Source organism: Maylandia zebra, linkage group LG16 (assembly GCF_041146795.1).
Source record: "Maylandia zebra isolate NMK-2024a linkage group LG16, Mzebra_GT3a, whole genome shotgun sequence".
NCBI classification, from domain to species: domain Eukaryota; kingdom Metazoa; phylum Chordata; class Actinopteri; order Cichliformes; family Cichlidae; genus Maylandia; species Maylandia zebra.
In genome coordinates this window covers 11,731,700-11,754,934 of record NC_135182.1, presented here as the reverse complement: position 1 = coordinate 11,754,934, position 23,235 = coordinate 11,731,700, and the positions used below count along the sequence as shown (strand labels likewise).

Below are 23,235 nucleotides of genomic sequence, written 5' to 3'. Positions count from 1 at the left end.
GCACACTGACAGAGGCGAGGCTGCCGGACACTGGCGCCACCGGGCCCTCTGACCACCACCAGTAGGCAATGGGTGAAGTGTCTTGCCCAAGGACACAACAACCGAGACTGTCCAAGCCGGGGCTCGAACCGGCAACCTTCCGATTACAAGGTGAACTCCCAACTCTTGAGCCACGATCGCCCGTAATAATAATAAACAGAACATCTGTGTGTGTTTGGATTCTATGCAGTGTTGCACCATGAAATTAGAAAGGCTCAACAACATATATGCACAAAAATCAAAGATGTGAAAAAAAAAAACCCTAAAGTCATAAAGTGGACATTAAAATAAACCATTGAATGGTGGGATAAGTTTTGCCCAATGAGAAAATAGCCTGATGTTTGGCTCCCCCTCCTGGAAACATGGACTAACATCATGCACAGGACATGAACCTCTCAGTATCTCAGGCCTGCTACTGAAAAGCAGTTACTGAGGACTCACCACAGCCATGCTGGCACAGCTACACCTGCTACTGTACTAACATCTGATTTGGAAAACAAACGGTGCATTCATGTGTTCAACATGTATTTTAAAATGGCATCATACGTTGTATAAGTTATACATTTACTGTTTTTCCTGTGTTTCTTTATCTGTGTCTCTATTTGTCCTTAAGTTAATGTCTCCTTTGGTCATTTCCTGTTGTACTTTGTTAGTCACTTTTATGTGTCTCCCCCCCCTTCCTCCAAACACACACACACACCAATCACCTGCCACATCCTCACTGATTTTACTAATTCAATAAGACTTTGCTGTCAGTAAGCTCTAGTGTTTTTGCTGCTAACTTGTCTTTAAATCTGTCAGAAACTACACTTCCATCTTACAGCCATGGTGTTTGTCTGTGTGCATACCAGCAAGCAAGTATAATCCAAGGAGAAACCTCTGGAGCCGTCCTGACTTTACAGCATTAGAAAAGACTTGCATGACACCATGCCAAGCCCTATGACAGTTATATGTTAGAGGTGCATATATTGTAAACATACCTGCAGCAGGACGAGATCAAGTATGCACGACCAGAAGATTTGGTCAGGAAGAGAAGTCTTTATTTAGCTGGGATACATACTGTTATATTTGATTATTAGTCAGATAGAAAACACAGTAGCTTTTCAAAATAAAAGCAAGGTCCATTTAATTAATTATATATATTTATAGCTTTAAAACACACTTCAATAAATATTTTTCTTCTTTTGGTCTTTATTTCTCCTGTCAGCTTTACAAAAACACACAATGGACTATGAGAACAGTTGAGGGAACTGCACTGGTTTAAAAGGTCAGTGGTGCAGATACAGGCCAATACACACATTGTAGATGCCACAGATATTAGCCTACGAAACCTAAAACACCTTTACACATTTCCAAGTGTTTCACATGTTTGTCCACGTCACTACGGCAGGTATAAACAACTCTCCGATTATTCACATGAACGTTAAGCACTATTTGACCACTGGTAGCATCACACACGCTGAAGAGTACAGGGAGGGTTAGCTCTAAGTTAAGACACATGGATTAACAGGTACATTGCAGTACAATTGTAGCACCCATCTTTTACATGGCTAGTCTACCACTCCCACACCTCAAACTCACACCTTATGGGTGAATGGTGGCTTATTTTAACCTTGCATATTTCCCATTATTGTGTTTCAATCAGACAGACTCAAGTAAGAACACTTTTTGTTGATATTGTTTTGTACTGAATCATTACAGTGGAGGGGAGGGCAGAGTAAGCACGATTCATGGAGCAGCAATTGGCACAATAATGGGAAATATCTGAAACAAACCAGAATTCTGCTTAAATATTGAATCACAGTGAGAGAGAAATCTTTCCGTGGATGTGTTCCCACTTTTGAAGTCATAAAGGGAAATAGCTTCAAGGATCCGGGAGCAGCAGTGGGTTACCAATGGGATGCAATGCACTGAATGTAAAGCATTGTACTGAATGGTGACTGCAGTACCTTTGGCAGAGGTAAACACTGAAGGTTTAATACTGCAAAACATCTGACATTGGCCATCATCACACGAGGTGACGTGAAGACAAAACGTACGAGTGCTGGATTAGCTGAACCCTGCTTTTCTTCCCAGGATAATGCCACTCTTTCTGCGAGCTGAATTCAGTGACTACAGATCTTCATGACTGACCTCACCCTTGCTTGAAACAAACTACAGTGAACGACATGCTCAGCTTTATTAACTTGTGCGCAACAAAAGCACAATTTAGTTTTTTTTAATTAGCCCCTTCTAAATGTACTTCAAGCTTTCACCAGCAGGTGGGAGCATTTTACCAGCGGGTAAACACAACAGTAATAGATGGTTAAAGACTGAAAGGTTGTTTCTTTAAAATCTGCTCAAACCTTTGGTTATTTTTTGAAAAAAAAAATGTAAATAACAAAGTACTTGTTAAGTACCTTTAACAAAAAAGAAAATGTTTTTGTGAGAAAACCGTGTGCTACTGAGAAGTCCCAAGATGGTTTTGATTGTTGCACAGTGTTGCACTGATCACATTAATCACAATGCACGTAGTGATGTCGGTTTGGTAGCTTCTTGAACAAAAAGGGTTTTGAGAAAGGGAACTTTCTCTGTTGTGTTGATGAAAATATTGCTTGTTTTCTGTCTGCTTGCATCTGTAGAATAATATCACTGATAAAATAAACCTGAGCAGGATGTTCACTGAACTGGTTTAACCTGGAAGCTGACTTTCATACCATACAGATACCAAATGAAAGCAATAGCTGCCTGGAAGGTATAAAAGGACACTCATTGGAAAATTTCTCATATGTTTTGCTATTATAGAAGTAAATGGGTTCGATCAAGCGACAAAAAGAAACAAAGATGTGGTTCATTTGATTCATCCAGCTACACATTTGGGTTCAGGTGCAGATTCCTGACACGCCACAGAGGTCGAATTCCAAAAAAGAGATCAAGCAGCCATTTTTCTTGGCTTACATACTGCCTTTGTTCAATGCATCAGCTCAGTGATCACGAGCTTTATAAATAGAGCATAAAACTCATTACGTCAAAGAGAAGTTTATGATCTTCATAAAAGTTTCTTGATATATTTGGACAAGCAAACATTTGAAGGTGAAACAGTAAAAATAATAATACAGGGCCTATTTTAAAAGAAGTAAAACTTAAAATTATTATTTTCTTTTTGGTTTTTGTCAGTTCCATCATAGAAAACGTAATGTCCATAACATTAGGGGCTCCCATTTTTATCGTTCTGCTGTTCTCTGTGCTCCTGAAGACTTTGCCATCATACTCACAGCTGTGAATGTCTACAAATCTGGTAATTGATTTCATATGTTTTCCAACTTATATGATATGATATTATGATATTATATACACCATTTGATGCAAAGACAAACCAGGATTTTAAGTCTTGCAACTAACGGTGCCACAAAAAGGGTTTACTGTTTGAAAAAGAAGCTCAGAACAAAACTGGCTGAGTTGCTCAGTCATTATATCAGGAATGACCAAAGGCAGCTTCGGAAGAAGACCCTCATGAGAACTATGGAGGTGGAAATAATCGGTTTGGGGTTGCTTCACTACCTTAGGGACTGTCGATTCCAGACACTGATTCAGCTATTAATTATGTGTGAGATCAGAGACTGATTGGAATGTATGCAAGGCCCTTTTGATGAGGTGATGATGTAAAGACTAGAAAATCAACAGGGGGTGGTTAAAAAAGAAGGAATGGAGGATTATGGAATGAGCTAGCAGACAAGAGTGTTTTGTGCACAGAGTAGCGAAGTACCACCCCATTTATCATTTATCAATACTAACTTCAGATGTCAAAGTTTACATACTTTATGTTGAATAAAAAGCGTTAATTTTCACCGTGGAGTCCTCTAAGACAGAAACATCATCCGTGCACAAACTCATCAGCAAACAGCCTAATAAGTTTTTAAACCCTGTGTTTTTCTCACACCCTGCCTTTAGGCACTGTTTCAAAGCTCATCTAGTGTTTACTTGTCCAAATATATTTTTTAAAAAAATTTCCGTGGGATGCTAATACTTTTTCACATGATGAGTTATTCCAAGGATAAGCTTAACTTAACACAGAAAAGCTAGTACTGTGGTTTGTTTACCTGCAGCTCACAGACCATTAATGCAGAGAGATCCTCCCTGCAGTCCTGGAGAGCTAGGCAGTCAACACCTCCTATGACCCGATGAAAGCATTCACAAACTTGCCTCTTGGGGGCAGTAATCCTCCACAGAGGACCCGAAACACCAGCGACCGAAAGCCAGCATCATCGGGTGAGGAATTAGGGCACCGTTGTATGGTGACAAACATAAGCGCTCCAGCACAAACTCACATCTTGAAGCCTCCAGTGAGTCAGAGTGTTATTAATAGACCCAAACAGCAGGCGCTGTCACCACGTCTACTGCTCCCGGCCAATTACGAAGCTCTGCAGGTGTGCCCACCGACCCACACATGCAGCCAATATCAGACACTTCTTCTATTCTGCAACCTTTGCTCTCTCGCCATTATTTGTTTTCTACTTTGTGAAGCCCTTTCACAGACACGCACACACTCACACACACCCAAAGAAACCATGGAAATGTTATTAGGTCAGCTTCCTCCTGTGGCTATGACTCAGTACACCAGCTCTGTCACTGCCCACCTGGAGTCTCGGGAAGAGCAGCAGGAACAAGAGGATGGAGAGAAGTAGGGGGTAAGAAGGAGGTTATTACAAAACACGGCAGACTCATTCAGAAGATACAGTAGCTTTGCACATACACGTCTGCACAGGACTAAGTCAGTTAGTAAACCCTGTGCTTCTCATTATATCTTGTCTACTCTAAAAATGCCACTGGCTGTTAAGCTCCAATATTTAGCCGTGGCCCACGTACCTGCTCTCCTGAAACGGCAAAAGAAACATTCAAAATGTCTTTTAGTCTTAAGTTAGGTTAAGATGCCTCCTCCTTCAAACACGGAGGTGGAACTTAAGTTGGTCGGCACTGGATTACAATCACAAGTCAATCCAGCAGAACTAAGATGCGATTTTTATTGTATCTCAAACAAAATTAAGAAAACAGTGTTGTTTGCAAAGGTACCTATTTTCTGTCATTATGGTCCCAGCGGTGGCTGCTCTTATTAAACGTGGCCAAATATTCAAATGAGTGAGTAAGCGTTTGCTTCTAACTGCTCTGTTTCACACAGTTTTTCTACTCTTGGCTCTGTATGACAGGCTATCAGACAGGCCAGGATTTACCTAATATGGTCATTTGAGGCACACAGCTCTTTGAGCAGAGAAGCCCCAAATCTGCAAAGGGCAGCTGGTCAGAAGAAGTAAAACAACTTTATAAGACAAATAAGGAATATTTTTATTTACCATAAATCACGAAAGCCACTCTACTAGAGTTCTGGAGTGGAACAGGCCCACTTTAAGACATGTCACCCTTAAAAAGCTTGAGCTGAGAGTTTCTGGAGTCATGCTAGATTGGCCCCAATCAGCAGAGTTTAAGAACAGGTTTCCCCGTGTTAAAAAGAAGCACACGTTAATGCTCAGACACAGAAGAACACCATCACTGACACAACCATGAACAGCCCCTGCCACACATCATATCACATGTGTTTTAGTTGATTTCTTTTATAACTGAGTTGCACAGTTCATTCTATTGTTGAGTTATACAGTCTTTGTGTATTACTTTAGTTGAAATTATTGCTACACCAGTGTAGTCAACTTCATCCAAACTGCAGGAAGCCGCTCTTCCTCCACAGACTCTGAGCTTTCATTACACCGCATGTCAGCATAGTGAGGTGGTAACAAGATCCACACAGCAGACATGCAGTACTACATACACATCCTCTCCAATTACCACACTAACAAACAACAAATGCCAACAGCCCCACAGGCCATTGCGTGGAGATAATAAGAACCTGCGTGTGTGTGTGTGTGTGTGTGTGTGTGTGTGTGTGTGTGTGTGTGTGTGTGTGTGTGTGTGTGTGTGTGTGTGTGTGTGCAAGCTTCTGGTGCTTTCTTTGCACAAACACACAAACCAGAAGGAGAAATGTGTGAGTGTACTCGGAGATACAAGGGCATCTAGTAAGTGCATTAATCCTCAAACAGGGCAGATAAGGCCTACAGAGGTTAAGAGATTGCAGTCTGGAAAGAAGCGATACATTACACAAACGGCTGGATTGATTTGACCTGCAACCTTTCCAAACTCTCAAACCTCATTAATAAGCCTTCATATTTGAGATACAATCCTTTTTCTCCATCTGAAGCTCATTTTGTTTGAAAGCTGTGAAGAAATTAGGCAGACACTGCTATGCTTTAAGGAGAACGAGTCAGAAAAAGGATACTTCCACTATTCAGGTGAAAGGACAGAGGTTAGTGATCATAACACTAACTGTCAGTCATGTTAGTATATACTCTACTTGATCGGTGGTCATCCTAACTGGATTAAACCTCAGTTTTCCTTTTAAATATTAAGCAACTGCAAACGTTTCTGCAGCTACGTCTAAAATACTAAAATTCTAGGCTAACGTAATCAGCAACTCTCCACCTGTGAGGTTTTCTCAATCTGTTATTGCACCTTTCCACCATTTCCAACACACACAGGCAATTTTGCTGCCTTCCCAAGGGACAGGCCAAACTAACAGCTCTACATTCGCTCCTTTCCAAAACTTCACCTCTGAAACGAAACACCAGTAATATGACGGTCATCATCTGGGGCTCCAGTGTCACAAACTACTAAGTTGTCTCTGATTTCCTCATTAATGAGGAAGAAACTATTGACTTTTAAATGCTGATTTAAGCTCTCAGAAAATTAAGTTCCTGTGTTTAACGTCTTTCTTCCACCGGCAGACATTCATGAGGAGCCTCTCTGCAGGCTGGACTCACCGTAAGGCTTTAGTCTACACATTTACTGCACTGTATACAGGAATACACTCTAGCATAGAGAAATCTATGTCTAATCTGTTGCTTTACACACCCAGGTCCAGGTTTTTCTTTTCTTTTTCTGTCTGCTATCCTCTGTAATTACTCTTTTCAATCCCTTTTCATCTTTGGCAGTGTGTTGGACCCGGGGGGTGGGGGGGGTGGGCAGGTGGGTCTCAGATGCGTCCGTTGCCGTGTGTGCTGCTTCGGCGGCCGGACAGGGGGTGGGAGGAGTAGTGCAGCTCAACTGTGGAGAAATTGGAGGATGAGGAATTGGAGGAAGAAGAGGAGGAGGTGAGTCCACAGGCTTCACAGGCCAGAGCCAGCTGCCTCAGGGCATCCAGAGAATCCATCTTAGCCCCACGTAACAGATCGCTCTGTCCCTGCAGCACAAAGGAAGACGCGTGAGTCTGACTCATACCTGCAAAGTCATGAACTTCAATGAAAGCAAAAGGTAACATTTAAATAGTTTTATAGTCTTTTGTTATTAGGGACGGGTGTATGCAGGAGGTGTTGGGGGGAATTCTCCTCGTATGTAAAAAGCTGAAATTCTGCTCATTTCAGGCTCCATATGTTTATTCTTGTTCTCCCCTGTAGCAGCTCTGCACGATCCCAGCTCCAAACAAGATTAGAGCTGCCACGATTAGTCAACTAGTCACGATTACGTCGACTATCAAAATCGTCGACGACATCGTTTGAAGCTTTGTTAGAGCACAAAAGACGCAAGAATAAGTAGTAGGATTTAAGAGTGTAATAACGGACTGAAACAGAAGATGGCAGCACTGCATGTACAAGGATGCCAGCTGCCGTTAAACCCCGAAGAAGAAGAAGCAGCTCTGTCCCAGAATTCATAGCGCGGCCCAGCTCAGTTTCCAACAATGGCGGCAGCTAGTTAGTTTTAATATTACTCTTATTATTCTTTCTGGGTCACAAAATAAACGTTTAACATATTTTCAGAGGAGAATGTAGCTGTGTAAACCTCAAATATCTGCTCAGTTTATCAAGACACCACATATTTTCAAAAGCGCTCCGACGTTTTCGGAGACGTCTGTTACCCACTAGCTCGATAGCGAGCCGGGGGCAAGGCTCATTAGAGCCGTGAGAACACCGGACTCCCGGCAAATCGTTTTCAAACCCACCGCTGTCTTTCGCTACTCAGGTTAAACATACATAAGTCACTTAGATAACTTAAAAATGTTATTGTATTGTTTTTACACAGCTGAATAAACGTCAAGCAGACAACTGATTATCAGAAGTGTGAGATCCTCGAGAATATACTGCAGTGTCCCGTTATATTTTAGATAGCAAGGAGCAGACGGCTGAGTTTATTAAACTCCAACAAAACAATCTGCAAATTTCATTAAAATTTAAGAAACTATCATCTTGTCTTTATTTTTAGTTAGCACATACCTTAAACACTTCTAGCTGTAAGCTAATGATAGTTATATAAGAGCAGACACATGCTGGTGCAATAAGCTGTACGTTTTACATCCAATGGATGCATGATCTGATTAGTCGACTAATCGCAAAAATAATCGGTGACTAGTCGACTATCAAAATAATCGTTTGTGGCAGCCCTAAACAAGATGAATCCTTATTTATCTCGTTCTTGGCGTTGGTTCGGCTCTGTCTAAAACAAGCTGCCTTATGGCTCAGCAAGAGTGAAAATAGGACAGAAGCCTCCTTGCAACAAGGAAAATGTGGAGTTTGCCCAATGATTGCATTACTTTTTTTAATTCAATGATTGATTGCTCATAGTCATGCTAAGACATGCCCTCAACCGCATGCTCAACCTCTTGGACTGCTTCAGATTGCAAGGCGATTGCACACAGGTCTCAAAGTGGGAGCCAACCTGTCTACAGTTACAGTCCGACTCAAACCGACTGCAGCCAATTCTTAAACGCAGAGAGATTGTCGACACATTTGTAATCGAGGACTCGACTCAGTTTGTTCTATTCTGGTTCTATTGCTTTATGAAAAGTGTCATGAAACTGATGTCCTGCAGCAACTACATCAGGGGTGGGCAACTCCAGGCCTTGAGGGCCGGTGTCCTGCAGGTTTTAGATCTCACCCTGGGTCAAAACACCTCAATCAAATGATTAGTTCATTACCAGGCCTCTGGAGAACTTAAAGGCATGCTGAGGAGGTCATTTAACCATTTGAATCAGCTGTGTTGGATCAAGGACACATCTGAAACCTGCAGGACACCAGCAATCGAGGCCTGGAGTTCCCCACCCCTGAATTACATCATTAATTGTGGAGGAATTGGTGTTTCGAATCTATGAGGTTGTGGCTCAACTTTGAATGTAAATAATGAAAGAGAATTTCTGCTTAACCCTTTATAGACCAACCACTGCCTGACCGAGTGTGACTGTAAAATTAACTCCCTTCCTCTTTCTTTACGTCAACTTTCTTCTGATTGGCTGCCTCTGATTGACATCATGCAGAAACAAACTGAGCCAAGAGTCTTTGAGGATCTAAGGCCGAGACCGAGCGCGCTGTGAAAAAGCAACAGCAAATTATGAATTTTTGGTAACATATATACATACGTGTTCAGTGTATATACGCACACTGAACTAATTGCATTGTTACAGGAAATATGTCCTTAAAAAATTTAAAAAAAGAAGTCGACATCTAGCCACGATGACCTGGCCCTGATGTTTTTAAACAAGAAAAGTACGGCACAGATATTCTGCATTTATCCAATCCTCATGAGAAGAAGCTGATCCAGGAGCTGAAGCTGCATCTATCTGTGTGCCTGAGCTAAAATAGTATAATTATAGTATAAATAAATAATAATAATAATAATAATAATAATAATAATACTATAAAACAGTATTATTTCCACATCATTGTACATGTTATGTTATTGTTATTTAGTACCAATGTTTGTTCTGAGCTACAAGCGTACTTTCACCAAATGCCGAGGTCTGATCGGTCAGATCCGTTTATTCGTATCCAAAAAAATCGTCAAAAATTATGTTAAAAGTTTAAAAGTTTATTATGATTGGTCTTTTGTTTGCTTCGGGTTGACGATTTTTGTCCAATGACTGACAACTTTTACAATGAGTAACATTAAAATTATAACTCTCAATGTCAAGGGAATTAATCACTTTTTTAAGAGACACAAAATACTTTCCTCACTCAAAAAAGATAGAGTGCAGATTGCATTACTGCAAGAGACTCACCTCACAGATTCTGAACACTTAAAACTCAAGCGTGATTGGGTGGGACAAATTTACTATTCCTCTTTTAACTCTAAAAGTAGGCGTTGCAATATTGATCCATAAAAATCTACCATTCACTCTAAATACTATTGTAAGGGATACGGACAGACGATTTATTCTGATTACTGGGCTTTTATATGGGGAGCAAATTCTATTAGGAAGTGTTTATGCACCAAATACTTTTGATAGATTGTTTTATTCAAACCTTCTGGCAAAAACCTCCTCTGTGTGTCCGAATCACGTAATAATTGGTGGGGATTTTAACTGTGGTTTGAGTCCTGAAACTGATTATAATCCACCAAAATCTCAACCACCTTCAAAAATGGCAAATGCTGCAATGGACTTCTGCTCAGATCTTGGTCTTTTTGATGCCTGGAGAGTTTGTAATCCACATGTGAAAGACTTTACATTTTTCTCACGCCCCCATTTTTCTTTTTCCAGAATTGATTACATGTTTGTTTCTAGATCTGTCCTTGACAGAACTCGGGGTTGTTTGATCAACACATGCGCTCTCTCAGACCACTCATCAGTCTCAATGGAGTTATTACCACCTTATTATGATCCCTTGTCTAGACACTGGCCCGGCTAAACCCAGCTCTCCTTAGTGACCCTGAATTTGTAAAATATTTAGAAGATCAGTGGGAACTTTTTCTTTCTACAAATGACTTACCGGGGGTTAGTGCTTCTACTCTATGGGAGGCGGGTAAGGCATTTCTCAGGGGCTCTATTATCTCTTTCACCTCAGCGAAAAAGAAGAGCACCTTAGCCAAACAATTAGTACTTGAACGCAACATTACTAACTTGGAGAGGGAGTTTAAGAAATCCTCGTCTGTTTCTGTGCTTAAAAAACTGGATGCAGCCAGATCAGCCCTGGACCAACTACTAACTCAGAAAGCGGAAACTGCAATATTCTATGCAAAGCATAGATTATTTGAATCGGGCAACAAACCTGGACGCTTACTTGCCCGACTTGCCCAGGGGAAAAAGGGCTCTTATGCAATATCCTCTCTAAAAGATAAGAAAGGTGTTTTACAATTCGAGGCTAAACTTATCAGCAAAATAATGAAAGAGTTCTATCAGGACTTATATTCCCCTGAGTGTATGGGGCCCCAGCTGCAAGGGTGTTGGTTAACGGCTCGGTCTCAGATGTTTTTCCACTGGGTAGAGGAACGCGTCAGGGATGCCCCCTTTCTCCCATACTGTTTGCACTTGCATTGGAGCCACTGGCAGAGGCTGTAAGAACTGACCCTGAGATCTGTGGGGTAACCTTGTTGAATACTGAATACAGAATTTCCCTTTACGCAGATGACGTGTTGCTCTTTCTCACTAAGCCAGAAACTAAGAAACTAAGCCACTAAGAATCTATTCCTGCACTGACACATATCATTAATCAATTTGGCCTTTTTTCAGGGTATAAAATAAATTATGATAAATCTGAAGCTTTGCCACTGGGTGATGGGGGGAGGTGGGACACTCCTCCTAATTTTCCTTTCAGGTGGTCAACCACTGGTTTTACATATTTAGGTATTAGGCTGTCCGCAGACACAACAGAGTTGTACAAGTTGAACTTTAAACCAATTGTGGGCTCAATCAAGAATGACCTCAATAGATGGTTTGACCTCCTCCTGTCTTGGATGGGTAGAATAAGTTTAATCAAAATGAATGTTTTACCCAGAATATTATATCCCATACAAATGTTGCCTGTCAGGATCAACAGAAAAACATTCTCAGAGATTGAGGGATATCTTTCTAAATTTATATGGCATGGGAAGAAATCTAGACTAAAGATACAGATTTTACAACTGCCTACAGATGAGGGGGGGCAGGCACTTCCTAACCTTTTATATTATTACTGGGATTGCCATGCACAAATAATCTCAGGGTGGTTACATTCCTTTCTGTACCAAGGCGAGCCACCGGTAGATACTTGGTGCTGTGACCCTCTTTCGCTTCTTAGTCTTTTATCTATTGATCTGGCTGACCTTCCTCTTGGTGTCAGAAATAATTTCATTTTGATGCCTACACTTAAGGTTTGGCATAATATTGTTGTCCACGTCGGAAGAAGAGGTTTTTCTAGTGCACTACAACCTCTAATTAGGAATAAAGCTTTCCTCCCAGGTATTGACCTGGGAGGAAAGTATAGTATATTTGATGATTGGTGTTCTAAAAATATAAGATTTATTTGCGATCTGCTTGAAAGGGGTGGTTTTATGGCCTTTAATCAAGTTCAAATTAAATATAATTTACCACAGAAACACTTCTTTGGGTTCCTACAAGTAAGGCACTTTGTAAATTCCCTTAAATTTCCAGCCAATTAACCAGTTTTGAATCCTGTTGAAAGCTTTCTTCTTAAATTTAATGAGGAAATAATCACAAAAAAGAAATTTATCTCTCTTTGTTATGGGAAGTTATTGTCTTTGAATTTTGTAACCACTGATAAGGCCAGGGTTCGGTGGGAAACCGACCTGGAAGTTCAGCTTAGTGCAGAAGCATGGTCCAAAACTTTTAGATCTGCCAAGAAATTGTTTTCCTGTAACAGACTCCAGGAAAGCCATTACAGAATCTTACATAGACTGCAGCGTACGCCAGAGTTTCTAAATAAAATTCATCCTCAGATTTCTCCTCTTTGTGTAAAGTGCAATACGGATGTGGGGACATACTACCATTGCATATGGCAATGTCCTTTAATTACTAGATTTTGGAAAAATATTGCTATAGAGCTTCGCTCAATCCTTCTCCAGTCGATCCCACTGAACCCTGGGCTGTTTGTTCTGGGTCTATCTATAGAAGGGCTCTCTCTGTCTTCTGTACAGATGCTTTTGTTAGGTAAACTTTTACATTTAGCGAGGCGATGTGTACTGTTTCAATGGATTCAGAGACAGCCCCCCACTGTTACACAATGGTACAGAGAAATGTTCAAGGTGTGACAATGGAGCGCCTTAGTGCCATCATAAAGGGCAATTGTAATGCATTCTGTAGGACATGTAGCCTTTGCCTGATCACCTACCTCGTGACCTTGCTGTGCTATTACATAAAGGGGGATCACATTTTGTTTTTAAACACAATAATTAATGTCTGTATTCCCTTTTTTTTCTCTCCCCTTTTTTTCTTTTCTTTTTTCTTTCCCTTGACTTCAAATGTGAAACGCTGTACATATTTTGACCCAGACATGTATATCTGTAACTCATGTACCTGTATTTGTTTTTTCTTCTCTTTTTCTTATTTGTATTTGGCTGTGCTGATTTGTTGCTGTTTGTGTTGTTCCAAAAATCAATAAATCATTGTTTTTAAAAAAAATCAAGCTGAAATAATGCTGAAAATTCTTCCTGTGAAATTACATGCTCGGTGTCAATGGCTGCATTAGGAAGTGAGCCCAGAAATATTTTCAACAAACAAAATATCTGCACGAATTTGACGCGTCCGGTCTGTAAAGGCCTCGTCCAGCCTGAAGCTATTGTCTCTGTTTGTCTTCTGAAATTACAGATACATTTTTCAAAGTTCGTCCTACAAAATGTTTATATTTATTTATGTTCTGCCTTCCTTTACCTTAAGTACAGTAATGTTCCAGGTGAAACTCTCCACGGCTTTGTTAAGCTTGCGACCCTTTAGTCCTTCCTTCTCTCCAAGCCGAGAGAGATCCTCGTGGAAGTCCATTCCTGTGAAGCACGAAAGCAGGAGCATTATTGAGGCAGAGCAGCTTGGGAATCGGCAAATCAAATTCAGGTGAAATATAGCTGTCAAGCGTATGGATGATTTCCCTCAGCTATCCCAGTTGCAGTTACATGTGTGTTGTCGTATAAAGCAGACTGACATGTTTACGTAAAAGCAAAAGCACTGACACATAAAGGTCAATCATCCAAAGGCAAAAACACGCTGGAAAATAAGCTGTTCAGAAAATCCAGTACAAATGTGACAGAGAACAGCTGACTTATTGTAAACAACATTTCAAACAGAGATACTTTTGTAAATATGTGCCTCATGGGAACCCAATTTAGAGAGTGCTACAGCCACCACATGCAAAGCTGTTTACTCGCAGAGCCATTCTCTGAGGAGTCACCCTAATTAAGCTCTACTGTTAGATGTTTCAGTCAGACTTGCTTATTTGATGATTTGTTAGAATTTGGGAATATCCCATGCTGCAGATCTTTTATTCATGAGACATGATCAAAACGACACTCACACCAGCCACGCAGCCTTTCATCCATCTCTGCATACTTTACCTTCCCTCTGCACCTGAGCGATCCTCTCCTGTACTGCATCAGCATTCTCGATCAGCTGTTTCTGGGCAGCAATCATCTGAACAAACAGGAAGACAATTTCTATGTTCACTTTTTGGTCCTTTTATATGTTCAAGGTTTATGAAAAATACTATGTCAAGTATTCAGAAGGCAGTACAATATATGGACAAAAGTAATGAATGTTATTGCTACTGCATCTACTGCAGTGATATGCAGAGGCACCACTGTGTTGAGACTCAAGTACAGACTTTCAGCTTAAATGCAAGAGGTTTTACAAACTGTGCCCCGTCTTCCATTTTCAGAGGTTCAAATTAATTGGACAATTGACTGACAAGTAGTTTTGCGGCCATGTGGCCATGTGAGGCCCTTTGCCTCGTATTTCATGTCAAATGAAGTGGACATAATATCTGAAGTTGATTCACAATGTTCAATTTGTATTTTAAAGATTGTCACAGTAACATTAATGTCATTTTAAAGGTGATGCCCAAAGAGATGTGAGGGCAGGTGAAGGAGGCCATCATTAGAGACAAAACAAATCTTTCAGAGAGAGAGATTAGGCTAAATCATCAGTGTGGTGCACCAAAAGGTCTGAAGCTGCTTGTAGACAGAATTATTTCCATGGTTGAGAAAAAGAACTTCACAACATCGAAGCATTTCACGGGAGGAAACAGAATATTTGACTTCAGGTGGACATCGGCTTTTTCTCCAAGTATTAAAACCTTTTTATATTGAAATTCATGTTAGATTCTCTCATTAATTTTGAACATCTGAAACTGGGGGACTGGGGATAAAATTGGCTGTAATCTTGAAACTGTGCATGTAAAACCCCTTAAATTAACACCCAAAGTCTGAACTTATCACATACTGATTGTTTGATTTACAATCCAATGTGATGATGTACAGAGAAAAAACAAAAATGATCTTTGTCCCAAACTTTATGGATGGCACAAGTTATTTAAGATGAGACACTGATTGTACCAACCGAATGGTAAAAGGACGTTTGTGCAACAGCGTTGGGGATAAAAGACTAAATGCATGCTGCCGGGTGTAGCAAAATACACTGTTCCAAAAAATAGTAATGTCAAAGTATCTTACTGTATATTTTACAGTTTTGTACTGTCTTTCTAGAATATCATTAAATTTACATAAGTAGACTGTGATCTTACATGTCAAAAGTAAAATAACATAACATCACTGTACATATAGTAAAACACAATTTACTTGTTTTTTAAATATATTTTTTTGTACATATGCATATTTAGATTGTAAAAATATATTCAGAAATGTATCATGATTTCACAAATATCTGTCCGTTATTGGAAAGATCGAACTGTTGAATTCAAATGTAATGCTATGGATGTTATTTTACGGTAGTATTTTGGCGCCCCAGCTGCCGGAATATTACCATTTTTTTAAGATGTTTTTTTAACAGTGTAGCAGTACGATTACCCTGTCTGCACTCAACAAAGTGTCATGAATAACTCTAAGTAACACTTTTTCTCAAATGTGTTTGGATTTTTCTAAAGCCAGACTGAAATTTAGTTCCCGTCCATTACCTCTAGGAGTCTGTGGAAGTCTTTAAGCGAACCCTTTGCAAGTACATTGGAAGTAAATGAGGGAAAAGTATCATGCTGGATATCTGGACTCATATGGACTGAATAATATGTTAGGCCACATCGCTTCATGGAAATGAAAATTATCAACTTGCAGAGGGCTGAATTCAAAGACACCCCGAAAAGTGAAAAAAATTATGCAGCAGACTAGTTGATTTTGTCAAAATCTCACTATTTTCACCATTTTCGCTTAAAATGGTAATTTGTATGGCCAACATGTGGTTGTATGCATGCCTGAAAATATCAGGGCATGCTCCAAACGAGACAACAGATGGTGTCCAGGGGTCTCCTCCCAGATCTGCACCAGGCTGGCCAGTCAATGGAGGAACTGCCTGTATACTCTCACCACATGAGGCCGAGCATTGTTGGAGGAACCCATGCGTCAGCACGGGTTCTGACAATGAGTCCAAGGATTATATCTGGATATCAAAACTCAGTCAAGGTGCTGTTGCCTAGTGTGTAGAGAACTAAGCAATCCCTCCATGGATATGCCTGCCAAGACCATCACTGACGCACCACCAAACCAGTCATGCTGAACGACATCACAGGCAGGATAATGTTCGAAGCTCCCCCAGACCCTTCCACGTTTGTCACATGTGCTCAGGATGAACCTGCTGTCTGTGAAAGACACAGGGACCCAGTGGTGGACCTGCCAATTCTTGCATTCTATGGCAAATACCAACTGGGCTCCACGGTGCCAGGCGTCGAGTTCAGCGCTCACTTAAGAGTGCCTGGGCCCCAGGCCAACCTCTTCAAGTCTGTTTCTGATTGTCATAGCAGGTTTGGCAAACATTGTTCTGCCTGTGACCAAACACTCATACCTGTGGCCAGCTCAAGGTCATTTTGTAGCTCTGGGAGTGCTCTTACTTGTACAAACTAGCAGAATGCTCCAGTTGATGCAATAATACCACTGATCATGGACTATTTACGGAAGAAATTTCACAAACTGACTTTTTGCAACGGTAGCATCCCAGACTCTTTACAACAATCCATTTATTCATAAATGTTTATAAAGGAAGATTGCATTGCTCAGTGTTTGACTTTGTGCAGATATAAGGATATAAGGGCCTAAAAACACCTGAATTCAAAGATTAAGAGGTGTGGCCCAATATTTTAGTGTAGTGTATTTGAAAATGTGACATATCACATAGTCTGGGCCATACAAGATCTAACCTTTACCTGATTTAAATGTGACCATTTTCTTCTTCCAGATACTCTCCTGGGAATCTCAGGGCTACAGATTAAGGTTTTGAATCTCAAGGTTTCCTGGAAGTCCCATTATGACTATTAGGAAACGATGTAAAATAGCACTGTGCACTCTGAACCAGACAGAGAGCAAAAATCATCGTGAAGGATCATCGTTGGCGTTGAGAGGCGTGCCTCCAGCTGTTTTCCCCCAAAGGTGGCACGTAAAGTCAAGAGCGTGTCCACGGCCATGCTAATATTATTTGAGACATTCACGAGGTTGTTCTTCCCTCAGAGTCACAATGTCCAGGCATCAGTTCTACTGTAATGTCATGAGGGTTCTGAGGGATAGCTTTCAATGTAAATGACCAGAACCTTTCTGGTACTTTGTTCTTGTTCCTTAAGTTTAAAATCAAGTCAAAGTGCAGCTGTTTTTACACACTGGAGGAGATTAAAAATGTAACGGAAAAGAATGGGACTTCCAGAGAGCAATCTAAATATAGTAGAACAAGTCCAGAGATGGAGAGATCAGCTAAATGGGCAACTTATTATCAAGTATTAAAAGCCCCGGTCATCTGGGCCTTTCTGTGTGGAATTTGGATATTCGTGCTACACCTCTCTGAGTGGGCATACTCCAGATTCCTCCCACACTCTAAAGACATGCATATAAAATTAACGATAGGTAATAAGTTAATAGGCTCTCTTTATACATGGCTAAATCACCTGGTCGGGTACAGATTATGCCCAGAGATTTTGTTTACAAAATGTCTTTCTTTGTTTACAAAATGTAGTATGGATACTCTTTAGGGGGTATATCGTTTATATGTGCAGGGTGTTACGCAGTACGTTAAAAAAAACACTGAATGAAGCAAAAAAGTGTGTTGATGTAACTGCTGATGTAACATTGGTTGCCTGTCACTTCCAAGTCAACTCTCTCACCATTACACTGATACTCAGGCGTACAGTACATACTCTAATCTCTCAGTTACTTATATACATGATACAAAACTGAGAGCAAAATGACATACAGGCATGTACTGTAGCTTAAATACAAGCAAAATAACTTTTTAACAGTGTACTTAATCTCTTGATATTAAGAATCTCTTTTGTCAGTGTGTCCTGGGCTGAGACAATATACAACTTTCTGATCACAGCTTGTGCAGATATGAAATACAACAGAGCTGAAAATATTAGACTATGGTAATGAACTGATCACTCTTAAGTAGGTTTTGAGCAGGTTCCATCTTCCTTGATGTAAACAGGTACTGTTTTTCTTTGTTTTAAAATAACCTAACCTAAATCATTGGGTGAAACAAATGATGACATTTTACATTAAACTTATATAAAATCAAGTAACTGATCCTCGATTTTCTTCTAATTACATCAGTGTTCTGCTGGAACACTCTGGGTCCTGGTATCCCTGTGGATGACACGTACCACCCACTTAAACAGCACTGCAGACCAAGCAGCTTGGGTTAGTACGGCAAAGTTCTGCAACATGGGAACATACTGATGTCATTGCTATCTCTAAATAATGAAGAATTTGCTAAACTAACTATAGCAAGAGTTGTAACTATATTTTCTCATTTAAATCAGTCAGGTTGCCTCAAATCACTGAAAGAAATAAAAAGGGAAAAAAGGGCTGAATACAGGAAGAGAGAGGGAGCTTTTTGTGTGGTGACTGAGCGCTGTGTGTTTGTGCTCAGAAAGGCTGAAGAGGTGTGATGTTTGATTGGAGATCACACCAACTATGGCATCATGACACTGACCTGCTGGGCTGCATTTGCTGGGTTTTGCCGCAAACATCATCAGCTGCACTCACATACGTAAATAACCACATTGTTCTGAGGTATGTGTAGGAGTAAATAGCTGAGCACTAAAAGAGGTGGGAGAGTCTCGTCCTGATCTAATGCAAGAGGAGATTGAGTAGGAGGTGTGTGTGTGTGTGTGTGTGTGTGTGTGTGTGTGTGTGTGTGTGTGTGTGTGTGTGTGTGTGTGTGCGTGCTCGTGGGTGACGGTTTCATGCATGTCACCACAGAGCTGCTGTATAATTAATTCCTATAGACGATGCAAATGTACGTAAGCAAAGGTCTGCACACTCAGTGATGCAGTGTTAGATGCCAAAAAAAAACTTCACAAACTGTGGAAAAGTTTCTGATGCTAAAGGTTTCAGCCAAAGGAGCAAAATTAGCAAGAGCAGCATAATGAGGAGCTCGTAAGTGACACAGAGCTCAGGAAGATACATATCATGGTCTAACTACATATACGTAGGTCTCACAAAGCACAGTTAAAATTAGCACTGCAAACACCTAGCATGTCAAGTCTCATAATCATTATATTTATGATTTCATTGGCTAAATTCACTCTTTCTGATTGGTGCAGATGGTTGTTTTGAAAAAAAAAAACAACTACTGAAAATTAGGTTGACATTTGACCTCAAAGAAAGCTATGTCTGAGACTGGGTGTGGTTTAACTGACATTCTAGGTCCTGGTGACTGAGAAACCACCAGGTGGAAGCTAACCAGGAGCATTATTCAAACCTAAACTTCAGTCCCCAGCTTATGGTTTGATCCAGACCTGGAGATTACTAATGATTATTAGTCTAACCCCCTCCGTGAATCGCTACCTTATCGTGGTGGTGGGGTTTGTGTGTCCCAGGGATCCCAGGGGCTATGTTGTCCGGGGGCTTCTGTCCCCTGGTAGGGTCTTCCATGTCAAGACCCTACGGAAGACCCTACTATCCTGAAGGTTCGGGATGTTGTAGGGCTTTCCTGGTTGACAAGCCTTTACAATGTTTTGTGGAGATCAGGGGGGCACCTCTGGATTGGCAAACCGGGGTGGTGGTTCCCATCTTTAAGAAGGCGGACCGGAGGGTGTGTTCCAACTACAGTGGCATCACACTCCTCAGCCTCCCTGGGAAAGTCTATGCCAGGGTGCTAGAGAGGAGAGTCCGTCTGTTAGTCGAACCTCGGATACAGGAGGAACAATGTGGTTTTCATCCTGGTCGTGGAACACTGGACCAGCTCTTGATCCTCTCAAGGATACTTGAGGGAGCATGGGAGTTTGCCCAACCAGACTACATGTGTTTTGTGGACTTGGAGAAGGCATTCGTGGCAAGAGCTTGGTCCGCATAGCCGGCAACAAGTCAGACTCACACCCGGTGGGTGATGGGCTCTGCCAGGGCTGCCCTTTGTCACCGATTCTGTTCATACTTTTTATGGAAAGAATTTCTAGGCGTAGCCAAGTGGCAGAAGGCTTTCACTTGGGTGGTCTCAGGAGCTCATCTCTGCTTTTTGCAGATGATGTGGCTCTGTTGGCTTCATCGGGTGATGGCCTCCAGCTCGCACTGCAACGTTTCACAGCCAAGTGTGAAGCAGCGAAAATGAGAATCAGCACCTCCAAATCTGAGGCCATGGTCCTCAGCCGGAAAAGGGTGGAGTGCCCACTCCGGGTCAGGGACGAGTTCTTGCCCCAAGTGGAGGAGTTTAAGTATCTCAGGGTCTTGTTCACGAGTGACGGGAGAAGGGAGATGGATTGGTGCTGCGGCTGCAGTGATGTGGACGCTGCACCGGTCCGTCATAGTGAAGAGAGAGTAAAGCCCTATAAGCCCCCAACTGAGTTCATATTTTTTGGCATATTTATCACACTTCCATGCTTCAGCTCATTAAACTAATTTTAATATTGGACCACGATAATCCAAGAAAATGCAAAATCCAAGTTTTAAATAATGATTGCCTTTGTTAAAAGACCACGTGAAAAAGTAATGTCCCCTAAACCTAATAACTAGTTGTGGTGGAATTTTGGCCCACTCTTTTGCAGAGGATTGTCTTAATTCGTCTGTTTAAGCGCCTTAAGATCAGAATAAACGGTGAGTCTGGACTTGTTTTGTTTTGGGGGGGTTTAGAGCCATCGAGAGGTGGACTTGCTGGTTTGTTTCAGACCTTTCTCCTGCTGCATAACATAAACATGCATGAGCGTCAGGGCATGAAATGACTGGGAATTATCCTTGCAGATTTTCTAGCAGAGAGCAGAATGGTTCATGGTTGGGCAAAGTGTGACAAATATGCAAAAATCTAAGAAATCAGGAAAAAGGGCAAATACTTTTTGACTCATGACCTCCAGCTTGCAGCAAAAACGTAGGTTACACCACTATGACGAGTGCAAGCTGATGGTCTAAAAAGTGTTGCATCATAAACAGGATTGGCCAGTTACAATCATTTTCCTAGAGCAACTACGATGCAGTTCACAGCGATATTTGTCTGTGCAGTTCGTCAGAAATTTTTCTTCATGTTTGCACAAGACAGGAATTAATGCAACTTTCTTTTTTAAGGAAGCAGTTAGCTCAATAAATGTGTCTTACTGACCGTTTCATAAGCAGCGAGCAGTTTGCGAGTTGGTTCCGAGAGGCCGACCAGGGGCTCCAGACATGGATAGCCATCCTTCAGAACCATGGTGGCCCCCATAGTGCCCTCAGGACTCTGTAGCCTCGTGCCCAAGGTCTGGATGCACTGCTTCAGTTTGGCCACAGTGGGGAGCCCACACTGCTCTTTGAAACTGGCTGTGGTGCTCTGGAAATGGTGTGAAGGTAAACAGACAGAGAAGAGAGGGAAAATAGTGTTAGATCTGATGTACAGTTCCGGCTGTAAGATTAAGCTGGGAAAAGCCAAAAATCATGACACGGCCCGCTCACTTCCCCTCCGTTCCCCTGTCATCTGCTGTCTCCCTTGTGAATTAAATCAATATGGCACTCACTGCTGCCTTTAATCCAGTGAAATCAGTCTAAGCTTAAGCGCATTTAGCAAAAAAAGGAGACAATATGGCATAAATCTGGAACAGGAAATCAAAGCAATTAGAGTGTGTGTTGGATGGGGGGATGCAAGATCGGGATGGTTCACAGATTTGAGTGTGACAGATTAAAGGACTCATTTGCTGAACTGCCATTCAGGGTCACTTCATAACAAAGGTAAAAGGTTTATTTCTGCATGTATGAGCACTAGAATATAAAGCCTCTGCTGTTGCACTGAATGCCATTTGCCACTTGCCACATCCCCAACTGGACTAGCAATTATCATGCTCCACCTGTGTGTAAGTGCATCTGTGTCTGTGAATGTGACAGACACAGAGAAGCATGATGAATAATATCTGTGGCAGATGAGCCCACAGCTGGACTCATGGCAGAGAGACAGAGAGAAGCAGGGTGTACAATGAGACTGAAGCAGGAGGATTAAAAGCAGTTTCTGAGTGAGTAGAAAGTGTTTCTGCGTAGCACTCGGTGTGTGTGCGTGGGTTTGTGTGGGAGTGTGTCTGACAGACTGACTGGGTGGGATTGGATGATCAATGAGATGGCAGGAAATTTGCTCTCTGCTTTCCACTGAAAAGGATTGACATTTTTCAACCAGAGATTCATTCCAGTTTTTAAATTCACAGACCTACACTACATGGATGAAACCGTGCAGTCACCCAAACATTACACACAAGCAGACATTTCTGTCGCATCATAGCAGGAAAATCATGTGTGTGTTCATAATAGCCGCATTTATCGTGGGCACTCTGATTCCTCCATCACTAATGTGGCTGATTGTCCTCCTGGACATTTTTTAAAAACTGTGGTTGTTCTATTAGGAAGCTGAAGATATTAGAGGATAGTTTGAACCAACAGAAACACGTTGGGACTCTGACATCTGAGAAGATTTTAAATTGATATTGTGAACTTAACAGCAGTTACAAACAGACTGTATATAAAGGATACAGCTGCCATGAAGTCACCAACTGGTTAGTGAAGTGGTTTTGCCATCTCCATCTTGGTATTTTGAAACCAGGTCTAAGCCAATAAACATATCATAGACTGGGCCCCATCTTAAGAAGCTCATAGTATCATATCACCCCAACAGGGCACTTCATTATCAGCCTGCTGGTTTACTTGTGGTTCCTATGATATTTAAAAGTGGAATGGGAGGCAGAGCCTTCAGCTTTCAGACTCCTCTTGTGTGAAACCAGCCTTCAGTTTGGATTCAGGAAACAGACATGCTCTCTAGTTTTAAATCTCTCTAAGTCT

At 41.3% G+C, this 23,235-nt stretch overlaps 1 protein-coding gene across 1 annotated transcript in view; it reads right to left on the bottom strand.

The window, feature by feature from the left end:
* Window positions 1-1,057: 1,057 nt before the first annotated feature.
* plcl1 (phospholipase C like 1) overlaps window positions 1,058-23,235 on the bottom strand; it is a 142,056-nt gene continuing 119,878 nt past the window's right edge. The window contains exons 9-12 of the mRNA XM_004569839.5: window positions 21,545-21,748; window positions 14,365-14,440; window positions 13,691-13,800; window positions 1,058-7,300 (exon numbers count right to left, since the gene is read on the bottom strand). Coding sequence (XP_004569896.3) covers window positions 7,094-7,300; window positions 13,691-13,800; window positions 14,365-14,440; window positions 21,545-21,748 — 597 coding nt within the window. The 3' untranslated portion in view covers window positions 1,058-7,093. The remainder of the gene's footprint in view (window positions 7,301-13,690; window positions 13,801-14,364; window positions 14,441-21,544; window positions 21,749-23,235) is intronic.